The 20,474-nt window shown below is 40.9% G+C and overlaps 1 protein-coding gene across 4 annotated transcripts in view; it reads left to right on the top strand.

Annotated features, from left to right (window-relative positions):
• The window catches only part of LOC309711698 (E3 SUMO-protein ligase ZBED1-like), a 40,334-nt gene extending 28,930 nt beyond the window's left edge, over positions 1-11,404 (top strand). Inside the window, exons 1-4 of one of the 4 annotated variants that reach the window (XM_082542142.1) lie at positions 5,931-7,386; positions 7,563-7,815; positions 7,999-8,201; positions 9,664-11,404. In XM_082542142.1, coding sequence (XP_082398268.1) covers positions 6,269-7,386; positions 7,563-7,815; positions 7,999-8,201; positions 9,664-9,802 — 1,713 coding nt within the window. In that variant the 5' untranslated portion in view covers positions 5,931-6,268 and the 3' untranslated portion in view covers positions 9,803-11,404. Of the gene's footprint in view, positions 1-5,930; positions 7,387-7,562; positions 7,816-7,998; positions 9,325-9,663 lie in introns of those variants that run through there. The other 3 variants (XM_082542141.1, XM_082542143.1, XR_014278071.1) reach the window with 3 other exon arrangements.
• The last annotated feature ends 9,070 nt before the right edge of the window (positions 11,405-20,474 follow it).

Genomic DNA, 20,474 nt, shown 5'->3' with positions numbered 1-20,474 from the left:
TGCTTCAGTTTTTTCGGGATCAGTCTTTACGCCGTCTCTAGATACAATGTGGCCTAGATAACGGACTGATGTTTGGAAGAAACGACATTTGTCGGGCGAGAGTTTCAGCCCGTACTCTCTGAGTCGCTCAAGAACATGAATGAGTCGGGTCTCATGATCTTCAAGGGAACTGGAAAAGACTATCAAATCATCCAAAAAGACTAACACTTCTCTGAGATTGATGTCTTTCATACACTTTTCCATAAGCCTTTGGAAAGTGCTTGGGGCATTTGTTATTCCCTGGGGCATACGATTAAATTCGTAGAAGCCGAAGGGGCACACGAAGGCTGTCTTTGGCTTATCTTCTTCACACATCTCGATTTGATAGTACCCTGACTTAAGGTCCATCACAGAGAACCACTGAGATCCTGCAAGAGCAGAAAATGACTCCTCTAAGTTTGGCAAGGCATAGGCATCGCGGATGGTCTGCAAGTTAAGCTTCCTAAAATCAATGCATAACCGCACATCACCATTCTTTTTGCGGACCACCACTATCGGTGATGAGAATGGAGATTCAGATTCTCTGATTATGCCTGCATCTAAGAGGGCTTGTAAGTGCTTTTTAACTGCCTCGTAATCATGGGGATGAATCGGGCGAGATCTCTGTTTGAAGGGGGTTTCATCTTTTAAGTTGATGTGATGTTTTACATGTGTGGCATGCCCAAAATCAAGATCATTGTGTGAGAAAACATCAGAGAAGGTGTTTAGCTTTTCAGCTATCTTCTCTTTCCACTCTTCAGATAGTGGTGATTCACCAAAGTCGAAACTGAGAGGGGGTCTTGAGGTTGAAGTCTGCTGCTGAGAGTTACACGTTGCAGACACCTTTTGGTCGCCTTTCTCAGGCTCAGGACATGGCATGACACAGTCAGGGGCAGCTAGCTCAGCAATTACACAGTTAGTGGGCAATGTAATGTCATGGTTAGTCTCGTTTCTCAGCAACACAGGAACTTTATAAGGTCCGTGCTTTGGCAGAGATATAAGGCAACAATCTACAAACACACCACCAGGTAGGGAGCCGGTAGTGGGCTGTTCAATAAGTGCACACTGTTCAGGCTTAGCGTGGCTAGCATGCATAAAACCTTCCACTAGTAGCTTTTGATTTGCAGGAAGGACTTCTTGGGTTCTACTTTGAAGTTTTACCAAGCCGATCTTGCCACTGTCACTTTGTCTTTTTCTGGATGCTAATGTCTTTAGCACTTGTTGGTATCCATAAGGGAGTACCTTAAAGTCAGGTAAGGTGTTCTCACAAAGATGCTCATATAAGGGGTCAAGTGTATTTGTGCCAATTAGTAGAGGTGTGTCTGAGTTTGAGCGAATGTCAGGGACAACTAAGGCAAGAGTAGATAGTTCAAGCTCTGACTGATCGAGATCTTTGGGGAACATGATACTCGTCTCAATGTATCCCAAGTAAGGGACTGTCTGACCATTCGCACCTTCGACCTCTAGGAGATCACTGATGGGTTTTATAGGATGATCAGGTAAGTGTTCTTGATAGAAGGATTTGGCAATAGTGGTTACTTGAGAGCCTGAGTCGAGCAAGCAACTACATTCAACACCATTGATAACAACTCTGGCTGTGCATTTTCTACCCACAAGTCTTTTGGGAAGTTTAGGCACTGAGTGAACATTAGCCGTTTCACATTGGGCTTTTGTTGTCTTTTTCTCAGTGGGACTTGGTTCAGATTTAGCACCCATCTGTCCCGCGACAGGGGCTCCTTCTAGTTTAAATTAAATGACTCATCAACTGGTCTGGATATTTCCCATTCTCGCTGCTTCTGTCTGAGGGCATTCCTTTTAGCTGCTACTAATGCTGGGTTGGGATCATTACTACAGCTGGAAGCGATATGACCATCTTCTCCACACTTGAAACAGTATCCAGGTTTGGGTTTGGCTGACACTGCAGCAATTTGTGGTATCTGTCCCGGCTTGTTCTGAGTTTTGGTACTTGGGTTCCTTTTTGCTTCCTTTTGAAGTTTCTGCGATCTTTTCTCTGTTTTATCAGCTCTGAGCTGTGCGATTTGAGACCTGAGGTCAGCAATTTGCTTCTGGAGGTCAGACGAATTGCTGTCCATTTCATGCTCATAATTGTTCCTACCTTGAGAGCGTGTGGTTTGCACGTTAGAATAAACACGAGTCTTTTGGATCCCCAAATGTTGTTTCATGCGGGTTGCTTTACTTGCCTGTTTGTCCTCCTCGGTGCGTAGGTGGAGGAGTAGCTCTGCAAAATGAGGTGGGTCGTCTTTCTTTTGTTCAAGTTGAAGGTTTGCAATCAATGAGCTGTCCCAACACCCTCTACAAAACTGTCTCAGGAGCTGTTTATTGATGTCACTAGAAGCAATTCCGTCTCTTTTTATGACTAGGTTTAGCACTGTGTGCAATCTTTGCAGGTAATGTGAGGGTTTTTCGCCTCCATTCTGATTGGTGTTTAAGAAGCGAGCAAAGAGTTCGTCACCGTCCTCTACAGTTGCATAGGCAGAATCAAGATGTTCAAGGTAAGTTTTGGGGTTTGCTTTTGGACCAAAAGCTTTCACCAGGTCCGCTGCAGGGGGTGAAAGACTTTCAACAATCTTTCGCACAACTTGAGTTTCGGTGAGCGAGGGATCAGTCAAGCAAAACTCTACGCTGCTGCGCCAAGTGTCATAGTCAGTTTCGAAAGGAGGATGTGGAACTCTCCCTGAAAAAGGTTTCAGTCTGTATTGCGAGTTTGGTGGGGGAATGACTTCACTGCTTTTAACAATGTGCTCTACAATAACCCGCTGCACTTCAGGTGTGCTTAAAAGGTTGGTGGGAATCTGAGGGGTTTGTTTCTCAGCCTCTGCCGGTGGGTGAGTATTCAAGGCACTTACATGGTTGCTATTGGGTGTTAAAGGAGAAGAAGGTAGGGCCTCATCACTGTGGGGCACTGGCTCTTGTTCAGTGGAAGGCTCAACTGTGTGGACATCCCCTCCCAATGACTCCCCAATTTTAGCTAGTTCATCCATCAAAAGGTCTTTAAACGATCGGTTGCTTCGTGCTGCCACATCTTTAAGCTGTGACAGGTAAGTTACAGTAGCTGATGCGCTGGTTTCAATGCTATACGCACTGGCTAGGTCTCGAACGTGATAGACAACTTCAGGTTTCACAGTGCAAGGTCTGTCATAAGGCAAATATCTTTTCTCTAGTTCTTTAGCAGTAGCCTCATGTTGAAATTCCACAATAATCTGACCACCAGTTGGTAGCTTAATCTGCCTACTGACAGGACCGAAAGCTTCTAAGAACTCAATTATTTCTTTATCAATGTCTGTGTTAGTTAAACCACTGACCAAGACAGCATTTTGAACTTTAACATTCTCTGTTTTCACAACTTCCATGGTTAGGACACGTAAAAGTACCAGTAGAAAAAAATACAAGTCACTGTGAAGCTCCAGGCACTCTTAATCGTTTTATTAAATTTTGGGTGGACTAACAACTCTGCAAACCCTCCTGGCTGGCTCGCCACTTTCTGTAGCCAAGTACAGGATAGGGTAGGGGAAATTAAAGTAAGATGGAGAGAATGGGCCAATAGCTAGATTCGCAGGAGGGATAAAGGGAGTTGCGTGGAGAAGAATGACTGGAGCCACAGGTAAAGTTGCTATGAATTGTATTAAACTATTTAGCAACAATTTAACAGCATTTTATGAACAGGAATGAAAACATAAAATAAAATACAGTGACAGCAATAATAATAACAGTCAGAATCCTATCTGAGCTCAGATATGTCAGTCTTGCCGGCTTAATAGTCAGTGTTCAGTCAAGTCAAATCCAACAGGTCAAAAGTTTGTGATTGGTGCGATTTCGTCCTACCGCACTGTTGCAATTGTTCGTGAGAGAAGAGCAACCTGCCCTTCTGGGCCAACTCAGAATGGCTGTGGTTCGGTTCGGTTCAAAGGGAAAGGCTCGCCATCTTCCTCGTCAGGAAGAGATCCAGGTCTCACGATCCCATAAAAAAAACCTAGCCTGTAAACAACAGGACTATTACTAATTCAGTTCACACTCTAATGATATACATGGCCATATGTAAATAATGTAAGTGCTATAACAAAACAAGCACAAAACATTAATTCTAATTTCTAACTATAGTCTATACAGTGCATCTTAATCATGAATGCAATCTTTAAATCACAATCAGCTTATTCTATCGTCAAGGTGCACATTTCTATCAGAAATCAGAAATAAACCATAAACTATGGTAGATTATTTTTTTACAGTATTGCCCTTTAACTGAATTACAGGAGCATTGCTTTACACTGCATAGCAATGAAGCAATATATTATTTACACTCAATGTACAGAATAAAATTACCAAAAGAATATACAAAAACCCACAGGCTGTAGTTTTACAGTATGTGGTAACGTATCAGCACAGTAAGAATACACACGGACATCTATCCAGTGCCGCTCGAGCATCAAATGTAACAAAATAAAGTAGATTCATGACCTTTAAGATCAACATTAACTTATTCCATCATCTAATTTTAGTGCATTTAATATTCAACAAGTAATACTAGAACATCATCAGCACACAAGCTGAGTGCTCAAAATGGCTGAACTCAGTGAGAAACCCCGTGTGTTCTCCCACAGTGAAAACGTGGTCAGCTACAGCTATGAGCATTAGGCTAGTTAGCTTTTCAATTAGCCTGATTCGCCCAGTCCCAGTTTAACTCACCAGCACACTTCTAATGTTCAACTCTCAGAGAGGATCTTGTTCAACTCTCAGAGAGGATCTTGTCCACTTCATCCGCTCCCGCGCAGATCGCGATGGTTTCAAGGTCCGAAATGTTCACAATAAATCAGGTCCGTTTCTCCAAGGTCCATGCAGATCTCCGGTATGGATATTTGCTCAATTTATCAAGTTAATAGTCATTTTCCAGCGAAAAGCTTGGCGGTGAAAATCAGTGATGGTCTCATGCACCTCCGTCTCTCTCTGTGTCTGAGCACGTGACGGTACAGAGCAGGGGAAGGCGGGGCTTGTTCCTTCCTAACCAGTAGGGGTGTTAAATATACTCTTTGGGTTTTATTCTTATATTTATAGTATTTATCTTTTATTATTGATTTATTTTTGATCAACTCAGTGATTAACAGAGTAATGATAAATCCCAATTAACAATAACATGTTGTAGTGCATTACTGAGTCGTGTAAACTCACTGGGTTACACTTTTATCTGCAAACACTGAGCAGTTGTGAAACTGAAATGTACAACACAAACTGAGAAGTAAAGCTGTGCATTTTATGTTTATGATGGTAAGGCAAAACCTTTCCTTTAGAGGCAAATCTTCTTAATATCTTAACATCTTTTCAAGATTTACAGCTGCTTGCAAAGTGCTTGGTGTGTTTGCAAACAATATGTTGTCTTTCGTGCAGATTTAGGGCAACCACAGCAATCTGCTTGTAACTAAAGCAAAGACGAGGAGGTTTTGCAACCATTTTCACACAGCTACAGACAGCAACCTCCAGCAAACACTCCTCATTGAGGAATACACCTATTCCTGTCACAAAGGTTAGAGGTCAGTCAGGCCTCATGCACCCAGAGGCCCATTTTGAATAGGTGAATAATTTAAACTGTGTTCAGTGGGGTAGTGTAGCATTACACCACACAGAGAGAATAAGGATGAAAAAGTCAAATTACCAAGGGCAAAGGGCACAAGTAGGAATCATCCTTAATTAGTGGTTACCATGGAGTCCAGTTTAGTGTACACAGAGAAACAAATACAGGCTAGCAACTGACCGTCAAGACAACACATAGATCACATACATCACACCAGTGAATAAGGAACTAATGAAGTGATTTTACAAAATGTGACTTGTAATTACTGCACATGTAACAGATTGAAAAACCTGGATACTATTCCAGTCATTCACTGGTTTCACCCTGACAGACTCAACTTGCATCCAAATGTTGTCAAAATTGTAACTGGATTCCTTTGTGTGCCAGCATTATTTGTCCATATTAGTCAGGCATAATACCATTTTTATTAGGGGTGTCAAATTATCGCGTTAATTGCGATTAATTAATTACAATGCTATTTAGCGCGTTATGTTTTTTAATCTCGTTAATCTAATTTTTAATCTCTTGACGTCATTGATTTTGTATGAGAGTTGCTATGTTATAAAATCCGTTTTTATGTGCTGGGCTCCTTGTGCTTGACTTGTTGGGGGTGGAGTCACGTCGTGAGGTCAAGGTGAGAAGTGGTGATTAGCTTACAGTGTGGATATGGAGGCGCATCTGAGAGTTGTTGGCCCAATGAACGGGAAATTTGTATTTCATAAACGCCCCGACGGCACCATTGACAAAGGTAAAGTGGTCTGCCTAGAGTGTAAGAAGGAGTTTGCTTACCACCGAAGCAGCTCAAGTTTGGCCTATCACCTCAACGCAAAGCACCCAGCCGCGAGTGCAGCAACAGCTAGCAGTGAAGACGTTAGCAATATAGCAAGCCAGAGCAAAGCTTTTCGCCAAACAAAACTAGAGAATACCCCTCGTATGAGCAAGTCTGCGACCGACAGGCTGACTAATGTTATTGCCAAGTGGATAGCGATGAACTGTAGGCCGATAAATATAGTAGAGGACGAAGGATTGACAGAGGTGTTGCAAATTGCGTCCAATGACCCGTCATACAAGCCGCCGTGCAGGACTACAGTAACGACCAAAATCAGCAAAATGTACGACGGCGAAAAGAAAAACAAACTTGAGATTTTGGCGGAGGATTCTCCCAACTGTGTTGCTATAACCGGAGATCACTGGACCTCAGCTGGCAACCACAGCTATTTTGGGGTGACTGGACACTTTATTGATAGTGAGTGGAACCTCAACTCATTTGCACTGACCGTCATGAGAACAGAAACCAGGCACTTTGCTGATAAATGCGCCGAACAGTTCCTCAAGGTAGCAAATGACTGGGGTATTGAAAACAAGATATCCACCATTGGCACAGACAGCGCAGCAAACATGCTGGCTGCTATGAGAGCACTTCCATATGAGCACATCGCCTGCAATGCTCACATTCTCCAGAGGACCATCACGGTATGTCTCGATAGCAGTGGTTTTGTCGGTGTACTGGCAAAGTGCCGCAAGATTGTTGGTCATTTTAAACAAAGCCCTGCGAGTACCACAGAACTTAACCAACAACAAGTAGCACTCGGAAAGAAGAGCGATCAACTTATACAGGATGTACCCACCAGGTGGAACTCGACTCTCGCAATGGTCTCACGCCTCCTATGTAACCGAGAGGCTGTCCAGGCTACGTTGGACCAACAGAACCACAGGTTGGTCTTGCCAACCGAAGCTGAGTGGGCGAAACTGCAGAGGCTGGAGCTCCTGCTTGAACCATGCAAGTAAGTTCAAATAAACACCTTCCCATTTTAATTATATAAACTACTGTTACATGTGTAAAATCAAAATTAATGAACATAACAAGGAACTTTTAAGGACAATTAAATTGGAAATCAGTTACACTTTGATTTAAATGAATCCAGCTAGGTTTATTTAGCAAACCTCTCCACCTCTGCAGGTATGTGACAGAGCTGCTGGGTGGTGAGGCCTACGTCTCTTGCTCTGTAGTGCTGCCTGCTTTTCGCCATCTGTACCGTGTCATGGACATTACTGATGATGATCCTGCCTACGTGGTGAAGTTCAAGAATGCCTTCCAGAAGGATCTGGCAGCACGACGAGCTAATGGCAACGAGATATGGTTCGAGGTGGCCACAGCATTGGATCCACGGTTTAAGGATTTGAAATGTCTTCCAAGAGAAAAGAGGGAACAGGTAGGACAATAAGGTTAAGCTGGACTAATGAGTCCAATTCATTATCAAATCAAACTTTTATTTATTATATGGAACACAAAGTTCTTTACAAGATTAAAAAAAAAAAAAAAAAAGCACTTAGTTTTAATCACATTCATTCATTCATTCATTCATTCATTCATTCATGTGTGGACCATTCTGGAGAATATGCTCCAGGCAGCAGAGCCCAGAAGAGCAGATAGTCTCCAGCCCTCCACAGAGGATGATGGACCAGCTCAGAAGAAGAGGAGGAGCGAACTCCTTCTGGGGTCTGACTCTGACTCAGAAGATGGAATTGAGTCTGGAGAGCTGCAGCGCTACAGAGCAGAACCCAGCATCAGTATTGATGACTGTCCCCTGCAGTGGTGGTATGCTCACTCAGGAGTCTATGAAAAGCTGTCAGTCCTAGCACAAAAGTACCTGGCCTCCCCAGCTACCTCTGTACCCTGTGAGAGACTCTTTAGCCTTGCAGGCCACATAGTGCAAAAGAAAAGGGCAGCCTTGCTTCCAGAAAATGTTACCAGGCTGGTGTGTCTTAGCGACTGGCTGAGGAAGAAGAAATGAGACACATGTGGTCAGCATAGCTGCTGTGTCATTTGTAGCCTACTAGAATAGATTGCTTGATGTTCAGCACTTTTTTTTTGTGATGGAAGAATACTTTGATGTGCTAACTTGCAGCACTGCAATGTCAGTTTTATTTTTCATTATCTGAAGCAGAGGAATTTCAGTGCTGTATTGCTCAGAAAAGAGCAACTCTGATGTGCTAACTTGCAGCACTTAATTTATTTGATTTTATTTGTATTTATTTTTCCACTTATTTTACAAAAGAATACAACAGTATGTAAATGGTTGCATCTGTTTAACGTTTGTTAAACAATAAATGACTTTATAAAGTCACTTTCTTTGTTATATCAGTCTTTTGGTCTGCCACAATAAGTTGAGGGCTTTCCTCAGCTATTTTTAGGTGAGATTAAAAAAGAGATTAATTAGATCAATTAATTAAAAATCATAATTAATTAATCTCTATTTTTTTTTTTTAATCTCTTGACAGCACTAATTTTTATACGTCCTCATGTTTATTCATTGAATAAAACGCAGCTTTGTGGCTCGGCACACATAACTTTAACTAGCCTCTTCACACAGGCTGTGTTTGAATGCGGTTCTCGTGAATTAATTAGACGTATGGATTTTTAGCCACAGCTTCAAGGACTAAAATCATAAACAATCACAGCAACAAGGTCATAACCCCTGCGTCAAAATGGTTAATCCCCGAGCTGATAACAGCACTACGAAAGGGAAAAAGATGTTATCCGTGAATCGACTGTCTGCTATTGATGTTGGTGTCATTATCTCCAGATTGGCTCTGAATTAGAACAATGGTCATTTCAAGAACCATTTCCTCTTCCTCCCAGCCTGCTGCATGTGGTACACATTAGGCAACATGCCATTGAGGCAAATATCTTCATTTTTATCTTGATTCATGCCCCCGTATTTTGGACAGATTTACAAAAACTTTGCAATTAAATAACAGTGTATTATTTTGCATCATATTGCATGTATTATATTTCTAAATTAAAACATTTTACAAAGTTTTTAAAGACTTTCTATTCAGTTTTATGTATACAGTGCCAAATCACAACAAAAGTCACATTTAGGCCGGTTATATTACATGTTTACAACATTGTATGTCGAACATTTTAACCTCTTTAATCTTATGAATGACTATCAAAATGAAAAGTAAATAAAATAAAATATCATGTGTATGTTTGCAATGCTGTAAACTATGTGAAATGGGAATCTGTAATCCCACCTCTTTGTGGGTAACTCTAGGCAGCCAGTGGGATGCGTGGCACAAAGAGGAAAGAGGTCGGAGGCGGCAGATAGTGAGCTGCAGTGTACTACAGCATACTGGGTCATAGGAGGAGCCAGGAGGACAGAGAGTGTGGTTCCCAGAAGTCGACTGCAGTGAGGCGGGGCGTCAGCCAGCACACCAGCGACCTGCCTTCCCTCCGCCTTCCCAGCTGCTGGGAAAGATGGAGATACCAGCAAATCAGTGTTTGTTCAGCCACTCCACAAATATCCCCTCTCTAGATTGCGTCTGGCCAAGGAAACGGCACTTGACTGGGATTCTGAAATGATTATTGGTGGCAGTGTCCTTCTGGGGCTGCTTTTCTAAATGTGCCAATAAATTTCACATGTCCAGCTTTGTTTTGCTTTCATTAGGCCTCTAATCTCCATCCCAGGGCCAGGCTGATTCTGCCATGAGTGAACTCTCTGTTTTCTCTAGAGCCAGTGATTAATGACTGGACAGCATCATTACTAGTGCTGTGCTCTGGAGTTACATATCTGCTGTTGTTGACACTGCCACAATCAGTGCAACACTATAACATATGTGTTTATATGCCTATGCATGTAAGTTATTTGCAGATGTCAGGTGGTTGTTTTTAACAGCCAGCATTATATTTCATGATAGTATGTTTCTCATGTACATCATTCCTATCCTCATATTATTTGTGTTTGACTTAGCCTCTTAGAGTACTTTTGAGCAAAGTAGCTATTTGTTAAAGACCTTGTTGCGAAAATGACAGTCACATTATGCTTCTTCTTTCTGAAGTAACTTGTATGTTCATATCTCTTGAGTTTCAACATGGGGTAAGGAACATTAATGGACTTAAAGAATCTGACCTGCCAACAACCCCACATCTTTTACAACACGGGCATTGTTCATCTTCTCCTTTTAAAATGTATATGCCTTTTGCAGCTAGCTATTAACTTGACATTTACAATACTTTTATTGACTCTTGAGTGCATTGATTCATAAAAGTCATGCAAGTGCTTATCTCCTAGGATATTAGTCACCCATCCCTCTGATGCTGTAATATCATATTTTTGCTCTTTGTCTCAACTTTGTGCCTCAGGCATGGAGACATATGCATGGCCCGACAAACCATAGCACATTAAACCCCGCCTTGGTGCTGCATTATACATTCAGCTAAGCCGAACGTGTTTCCACATGACTAATAGATGATGCATTCTGTCTGGCAGGCGAGGATTCTACTCTAGTTGAAGGTGCTGGGAACAAGAAACCTTGTTTTTTCAAATAAAGACAGAGTCACCTGTGGAGTAGAGTCAGCAGGTGCCCTGGCTCTCAGGTCTCAACACCTTTATTCTCTAGGGAGCGAGTGTACTGCCTACAAACTGGCTGCTAGAAGGGAAGAGAGATGGGAAGGGAGTTACTCTAAGCAATTTTGCACTTCTCCTATGAAATATGTTAATCTGGTAGAACACCACAAACACCAGTTAGAAATCAAACCCAAAGTTGCTTGAACCTAAAGAGGAAACACTTAAAAAGTATCCATCTCTACCTTGATGAATGATATTTGTACAGCAATGAAGCTTCCATTGTTTATTTTTCCTTTTTCCAGGTGTTATTTTTTTTTCATACCAGATTGAGTATTTCCCCGGCGAGTGAATAAGCCTGTCATTCCCATATTAAACACAATGCTGGTCCAATAAATGGACACCACCTGTTTAAACGGTCAATGTCATGTTAGGGTCAAGCAGGGTCCTGTTTGATTGGCCACATCGAATGGACGGAACACGCCGCATGCCCTCTGTGGTAACTTTAAAAAATGTTCAGGAAGTTTGGTTCACCCTTTACGGCCTAGGACATTTCCTACTACAGGAGTTAAGCACTCAGGACAGGAAACCATTTGCTGTGGCTGTAAGATCTCTTTAATGACTGTCTAACTAGAAACAGGCCGGTCTAATTCAGTGCCTGGAGCCAGCAGGAATGGCCTTGCATCTAGACGTTGTTAGAATATTTACTGCTTCTTCGATGGGAGTCTTTTTGACACTGCTGCAATAAAATTTACAAGGAATCCCTTTTTAGCGTGATGCGAGGCAAAGTGTGGTCAAGAGGGGAAGAAACATGCTTGAAAAAGTAGCTGGCCATTAAAGTTATCATTTGTCTTTGTTTATGTGAATCAGGAAGTACGGATGGCTGACATTTAAACAGCATTTGATCGGCTTTGTCCCCGGTTACCTCAGAATGATGTTAGTTCATGGTCAGAATTATCTGACTTTGCAGTATGTCAGAGAGGGTGACTGTGTTGAATTGTATGGCCTTAGTTTTAGTAAATGTGAAAGGGTCAGAGTTGTCCTTGGGAGGAAAAAAGCTGCTGATTCAAACATATTGAGCTGTTAATGCCCTCTAACTTTCTTTATACTGGTGTCAAATGTTGTTATACTTCACATCAAAGCCAGTTTCTTCTCAAGGGACGTGCAGGGCAATCATACAATCCTTGACGCTCAGCACTGAACAACTTAGTGTCTTGGTAACTTTGGGACTGGTAATGGATTAGGGCTGTTCGTGTACATGTTCATGTGTTACATGCCTATGTGGGTGTCCATGCACTGCCGTACACGGCGCGTTAGTGCTCCTGCTGACTGAGGAAATGAGCTGGGACCACCAGAGGTGATTGTGCATGTGCAAGCAGAGACCAGGATTGGCTTGTTCCAATCACTGACTGACTAGGCCTGTTCTGTGACCCACCAAGCCTTGTCCCCACCACCCACCACCCTCCCTAAAAATCCTTTGTCTAATAAGCCCAGTGGTGGCCCTTTTTTCTAAAGTGCCACTGTGTCTGGACAAACTGACACACTTCAGTTTCACTGCACCCTTCCACCCTCCTTTCTCTTTCTTCCACTGTGGATTTAAACAAATGCAGTCAAACTCAATTAGAGGAGAGTGAGAGCAGCACAGGAGAGGCGCTGGTAATAGTAACTTTGTTCAGCTGGTTCCTGCTGTGACCAGCCCTCATTTAAATGAGCCGCTTGATAACCCTCAGAAATACGATCCCAGTGAGAGAGAGGAAAGGAGGTAGTCTCTCCACTTTCCTTGTTCCCAGCGGAGCTTCTTTTAACAGGCCTCTCACCTCTCTGATTCAGGGGGCACCTCAGTGACACAGATGAGCCAGTTGGGACAGGGAGGTGGCATTCATTTTCATAATTATCAAAATAATAATGTTTCCATGTGAGAAAATACAAAAAACTCAAAACAAATCTCAAGAAAGCATTTACAAAACTCTTACTCAATTTCTCAAATGTGATAGACTCCACCCATCTGGGGCTCTGAGTGGGATGAAACAAATGCTTAGAACAACTTCAATTTGACCTAGGTTTCCTGACAGCTCCCAAGCAAACTTTGAAGTGTTCTTATCATTGATTTTGTGTTTCTTGTCTTAACGTGTCTCCCAGACAGACACCAACTGAGATGAGTGTTAAAATACTGTTATCCAGATCATTGCATGTGAGGTAATGGAACAATTGATAAGGTGTCCAATCACATACTGGGTAAACAATGCATCAGAAAAATTCTGCCATCATTCCTTACACACTCAAAGCTATATTTGTGCTAACCATGTGTTCACAGTTGTTGAGGTGGTTTTTTTATACAATGCTATTGAGGTAGGAAGCCAAGTGTCGTGAAAAAAACACCCATAATGTTAGTAAAGTTGTTTTTTGTTTTGTTGTGTTTTTTTCCCTGTGATGCGATTCAGTCATGCAAAGGATAGTTGGTTTTTTGGGGCATCCCAAAGATCACAGAATACAATGAAAGCACGAATAAGAATGTGTGGCTACATGTATTGTTACTGCATCTTCTAAAATACATTGACTGATGAGCTGTGCTTGAGAAGGGGATAACTAGCTCTGAATATTCTTGAACTGGAGCAAGGGGTGGAGTAGGAGTGCTTTGATCCATTTCCAAGTAAGTTTCCCAGCTGATCTTAAAGCTTGACTGCAGAGCTGCTGCAGGCAGATGGCCCTTTTGTCACTGTGAAAATAAAAATCCAATAAACATGGTAATTATAGAAAATGCTGGACACTGTGTAAGGATCTACTACTGAGCTCTTGTTCTGGTTCTAAGAATGGCAAATACGATTTATGGGACTTTTTGTATGATGCACGCCAGCTAATGGCCACAAACAGTATTAGTCAAACAGAAAACACCAGACGCACCTGGAATTAGACACAAATTTTATATATGTGTGTGTGTGTGTGTGTGTGTGTATAATTTAGGTTTGCTTACATAGTTATTGCTTAAGCTAATTACACATGGCCAGAAGTGAAACATTATATTGAAAGATCATATCATGGTTGGAAGAGTTAGCCACATTGCTCAGAGAATTGTTTGTGATTGAATGCCTCTCTATTACACTGATAGCACATCAGAGAGGAGAGCCTGTTGGGCCTTTGATAGGCAGTTAATGGTCCATAAGGCACTGGGAAGAGATATCTCTGTGAATCCACAGGTCTCATTGCCGATATTCCCTTCTCCTCCCTTTTGAACACCAATCAAGCTGTGACACCAGGCTGTGTTTCCGTCAGCACTTTAAGAGATGTGATTTATACGACCATGAGGTTGGTGTCAGCGCCAGAAAAATTACAAACAGTAAAAACAGGCAAGAATAAAGCTCGAACAGACACGGGTCAATAGCATGCCACTTTAACCATGGCAGAGATGCATTTTAATGTCCTCGGTGTTCTTTTGTGCAAAATGAAAATGTTCACTTGTACTAAAGGGTCTGAATACAAGAAACTTGTCATTCATCACAGAGTGAAGATGGATGGTTGTGGTCTTCTTCTGTAATAATTTTGTAGCCAGGTTATCTGTTAAGAAGAAGGGGGTCATTTTAAATACACGTTTAGCAGTATGAGGAAGAGTCACAGCCCCAGTATGGCAGTGTTACATTAATAACACAGATGTGGGGGTGGAATGATGTGGAAGGGTCCCACAGTCAGGCCCTATTATATGCCACACTGAGGAAGTCTTTGTGGGTGCCGGGCTACACTTTAAGCATCTCTTTATTTTGGCTCTCATTACACGCTTCAATCTCAGAGAAGATATTGTTGTATGTGTGTGTAAGGGACTTAAATGTAATGCAGAAGTCCCTCTGAGGAAGCCAGTGTCACTAACCAAACATTGCTTTTTCGCCTCCTCTGTTGGGTTCAGTAAAGGTCCTCGATAGTGTTGCAGCCCCAGTGGGTACACAATACCATCCTGATTTATGCAGGCCCTTCCATTTGTTATTGTTGTCAAATTTGATTACAATTACGTATATCAGAGCCTGTTTTGTCGTTGTTGATTGTTGCAGGGTGTTATAATCAGATTAGTGTGATACACCACAATAGGAGACACAGCTGCTTGAGAGGCTACAGGCGTCTGCTTGTGGGAGAAAAAAAAGAGACTGGCTACTAACTAATAAAACTGAGGTGGATGGAGACGTTGAGGTTTTTTTTTAGCAGTTGTTGTACACAAGCCAGCTAGATCACAGAGGCACACAGAGATTTTATAATAAAATATCGAAAGGCTGTCATTTGCAAACTGGATTTTGTTTTGTTTTTTGGGACGCCAAAATAGTTAAGTCAAAATAAAAAATGTGTGCAGGTGTGCCCATTTTAATACTGATATAAAGTAATTTATGTAAAAACTGAGCTGTGAGTCATGAAAAAATCATCACCATTTGAAATCAACATCAGCATCCAGTTTATTGTCATTGTAAGCATTGGATAGATTTGTTGAACAAAAGGAATATTATTTGATTTCACTGAAAATCTGTTTTGCAGCATTTTACCTAATCCTTTTCATTGTCTTGCTACTAGTCTTCACCAACCTTTCTTTTTTTTTTTGCTACATTTGGCATCATCTCTGGCCTGCCGTGACATTCTTTCTTTTTAAACAAAGGAGCCAGTGGTTATACTCCTCAGATTATCCCTAAGCCTGAGCTTACTCACCGTACAAAAGAAGTTCCCAAGGCTAAAGAGGAAAGTGGCAATTCTGCTCATTATCGGGACACAATTCAAAGCTATGATATGGCATTATTGATAAAAAGATAAAAAATAATCATGTTCAATTAATTTCATTTCGCAGGCAGAGATATTCAGAGCCACTTGGGGAGTCAAATTCTGTGCATGTAAATCCAGCACACCAGAACTCAGCAGCCAAACACACAGAAGAAGAAACCATCATGTGTGTGAGAGCGTCTGCTTGGAGATCGCTGCAGTAGAGTCACGCTCTCGCAGATAGCTCCGCTCTCAAAGTTCACTTGAATAGGTCACTTTGTGAAAAACAGGTGTTATGTTTTACCTGACGCGCCACATTTGACACAAACATAATTCCATAAAAGCCACTATCCATGACACACGTGCTGGCTCATCTGTGAAGATGACATATATCTGAACAATGTTTTCACATTTTATAGCATTAACTGCTGCTGTGCAAATATTTTAAGGTCAGGCTTTTTTTTTTCATCAAGACAATGCCAAACCAAATGCTGCATATGTTGCATGGCTTTGTAGTAAAAGAGTCTAGCCGCTCAACTGGTCTGCTTCAGTTCACATCTGTCACCTTATGAAAGGAGATATATGACCTTTGTCACCTTTATCATTTTTGAATTTGAACCCTGGAAAATAAACTCAGCTGATTATTAAAGAAAACCAGTTTTGCACAAGAGAGGAGAAAATATTTAATCATTGTTTAATTTGCATATAAGACAATAAATTATGACTAAAGTGGTGACTGGCTGTTTGCTGGCTAATATTGATGTTCCCCGAAACATGGTTTGTGGGGGGGAATCATTATCAAACAGGGGTAGCAGCTGTTCTGTGGATTCTCCTCATGACTTGTCAGAAACATTGTGGGTGTGCTTAAGAAGAGAAAAGGAAAAAGGCCTAACTAGGAAGGAGGAGGATGCAGCCGCAGAGCTGGGCTTGTCAGTTCACATGATGAATGAATCAGTTTCACATCAGTCTAGTGCTGAGCAGCTATAATTGGATTATTTACACAGCAGAGGCACATGAGGTCTGGCCATCCTAACCCCAGGTGGTTTCTGAACTTCTGCTCTTCGGCTAGATTCTGGCCTACAGTCATTTTTTTGTGTTAGCAGTGTTAGCAGTGTTAACTAGTTCTCCCAGTTAATACTAATTAAGTCTGCACATCTGCACAGGCCATTGTGTCAGCATTTTTATCAAGTCCAATAAGAAATATCTGTTTTAGCGTAAAGATAAAGTTCTTCAATTTGAGGACATTGAACTCTTACAGTAATTAAAGTAATAGTAACTAAAAAAGCCAAAACAACTCCAATGATTTTTATATTTCTTGAATGTTTGAGTTTCACTTTGCTAACTATTGTTTCTCAACTTTGAAGACTTTGTTTTAAAATTCATCCACTGAAAATGAAGAGGAGCTTTGTACACTTAAAATTTGAGATTAAAGCACATCTGTGAGTAGGAATTGTGACGTCACAACAAGGTAAATTTCGTTAGTTAAAACGCTTTAGAAGAGAGTATGAAAGTGGTAAAGATAACTTCCTGTGTAAAACTATAAGAGCATTTTGGTGACGACATAAAATGCATTTTATTTTAGAAAGAAATATGGAGAAGAGACTAGGAAAGGACAGATAATGTAGTTTATACTCTGACTATGCATTGAAGTTATATGTTCAGTTTTATTTAGTTTCTTTTTAAATACACATAAATATCTAAAAAATGACTTTGATTTGTTTAAACAGCCCCTTTAGAAATACCTCCTCAGTCTTACTGCTGAGTGCCATTTCATAATCTTCCAGGCGAAATTCGGTGTCACCCTGCTGCTGATGTGTAACTCACAGCTCATGTAGAGGAAGTTCAAGTGACTATCTGGAGCTTGAGAGTTTTTTTGCCCCCTGAGCAGCACGAATATTCAGAGTGGCTGGTGGAACATGTAGTCAGGGAGATGTTTCTTTACAGCAATGCCTGTAACACCTCACCGTGCTGGAAGGGAATTTATGCATATAGAAATTCAGCTTGCTCAGAACAATCTTGGCAGAGGACAGATTCATTTTGTCATGAAGCATTTTCTGTTTTATTTTAGGCAGTAAAAGTTTTAATAGAAGGGGATTTTTAACATTGGATTAATATGTAAATTTCTACGAGGGCTCTTCTCGGTTATTGCTTATATGATGCTTTTATGAGTTTGATTTTGAAAATGAACAGAGCTATTGCAAATGAAATGTAATGTAATACCTGGACAAAGATTCAAGTGTGACCTCTGAAGAACTAAATAAAACAAAGTAGAAATGGCATTAATCATTTTACCCCTCGTTGCATCTCTATACATGCATTTTTTTATGTTGTTTTTAGGAACTCATTTTTGAGAATTTTACCCAAAATAGTACATTTCAGTAAAATGATCAAATCTTTACTATGCCTTAGTTCTTCAAACCTCAGTAATGCTTACTACACCCAGGATCCTCATCACATTCTGCTGCAAAGTGGATTCTCTGTAATTATCACTGAAACCAGCCAGGCTACAGGCCCCCCACACACTTATTTACACTGATTAAAAACCAAAACAGTAATGTGTGCTGTCCAGTGAAAAAAAGTACATACCCATCTTTTTGCATACTGCATAAATTCTCTGGAAAATTCCTCAGGATTGTTTTTTATTAGAGTAAAGTTCCCAGGAGCTGCTCAGCCAATAAAAAGCCAACAAGATAAAAGAGCAGGGAGGATTAGGAAGGGATGAAAGCTGTAAAATTTTCCATATTATCTTGTGAAAAGCTATGTTCTCTGCTCTCTCTTATTACATTTACCTTAATTATTCTGAAGGACGGAGCCAAAGTAGGAGTAATTTGAACTTTCAGCAAGTCATTCCCAGCACACTTAGTATTAATTCTGATACTTTTTGCGTTTCTTTTCTCCATTGCGGGAAAAAAAATGCCAGTGACTTGGTTATAAATTAGTACATTGTTGTACAAAGACAACCTGGCTCTAACCCCTCCTTCTGCCCCCTGTGTTGCGTGTCTAAGAATCACACCACAAGTCATGGAGACTCATAAAAGCAGAGCTGAAAAGACACTGAAATATCTGAACCTTGCAAAGATAAACAAACTGAGGTATTCATTGCACTTTTTATGGGCTGTCCACAGAATTCTGTCCTCTTAGGACTTTTTGTTGCAATGTTAAGATTTCAGCATTGCATATCCCTTTGCACAATCAAAGACACGCGTGCAGTGCACCCAAATACAAAAGCAACTGCATCTGCACATGACCAAGTAAACTAAACTCCCATACAGAACCAGACACACACATACAATAAATAAATAGTTAAATAAATGGTCTTTACTTTGCCCAGTTCATGGATCAGTTTTCACTGTTTAGTTCTAAGAACCATCTGGGTCTCTCCTTTCAGTCTGCTCTGTGGAGCACAGATGCTCCTTTTGTGGTGTGCTCCAAATCCTAATAAGCAGTTAAAATATTTACCGAGGTGTTTTCCCCCCACCAACCACACTTTGCTCTCCTCTTTCTTCCTTTTTATTATTATTATTATTATTATTTATACCTTTTCACAGGCAAAAAATGGAGATGTCCACTAAATGTGATTGATTGGGCTTAAAAATGGCCATTATTGCCATTAAGCTCCACATGTCAGCTGCTGCTTTTGTGCTGGCTGTATTTCTAAGCTAACCAGTGATCCATGAGCGCAGACAGGAGGGGGAAGAATGTAATGCTCTGAAAGAAATGCCCATTTCTCTATGGATCCTTCACTTGATTAAAAATACAGCTGCAGACACTAGCATACAAGAGTCTGAGAGAGTCAAAGAAAGAGGAATGAGAAGAAAGCAGAAATGAGACAGAGAGCAAAGGGGAGAAGCCCTGATGTTATAAGAAAGGGAACTCTTGCTGAATCAGAAAAGTAACTTCTTTCAACTGACAGACAAGAAGAACAATGGCGTGGTAGGTGCATATGTGTACATGTTTAAAAGTTTGCACGTGCAATTATATGGCAAAGACCGAACCGAGTTTCCAGCACACATGGAAATCAAAAGTTGTGGAATGTGAGGTGGGGGCTGGTGTGAATCTGTTTACTGTTGTTGTTACTAAACAGCAAGTTGTCAGCCTGCTGCATGCAGTGAGTTACTGCTCATCATCTAGTGTAAAAATGTGTGAAAATAACCATTAAAACAAGGTTTAAAGAGTGTCTATTTCACATGTAAAACTCATTAATTCTATTTTTTGCACGTAATGTTTTTCTTTATTCATTTTGAGGCTTTATCAAACAGTAAAATAGACTTTGAAAAAAGAACATTATTTAGTAAAAAGTATTAAACTGACATAAAATCATTTAGACTAAGAATAGAAACAACTGAAAAATCTGCTTTTTATCCATCTGTTTTAATGGTGTGTGTGATTCATTTACAAATCATATGAATGCACAACTTTTAACATCCTGATTGTGCATGGCTGGCATCATAATTGTGTGTTTAGATGATATGAGTAAGACATTACCTCATGGGAGATATAAACAGCATAGCCTCATAGTTGTGTGATCTAGTGAGTCATCACAGTCACACACTGTGTTTAGATTTGACTTCCTGGCTTTTGCACGTACTGTAAGTGGACTAATACGGAATTATTTAAGCTACCCAATGGACTAGATGGAGGTTTTTTGCCCACTTCAGGAATATGTTTTGGGGCATTGTTAAAAACAGGAAATAGTAAGTTCACCATGCACTTCCTGTACAAAAGTTTCCACAACAGCTTCATTCCCTTTAGATTAAGGAAGAAGCAGAAAAAAAGAGGGGGGGGGGGGGGGGGGG

This window comes from Aulonocara stuartgranti (genome assembly GCF_965226115.1).
Source record: "Aulonocara stuartgranti genome assembly, chromosome: 1".
In the NCBI taxonomy this organism is placed as follows: Eukaryota; Metazoa; Chordata; class Actinopteri; order Cichliformes; family Cichlidae; genus Aulonocara; species Aulonocara stuartgranti.
The sequence above is the reverse complement of the archived record's forward strand: the minus strand, read 5'-3'. Positions and strand labels throughout refer to the sequence as shown.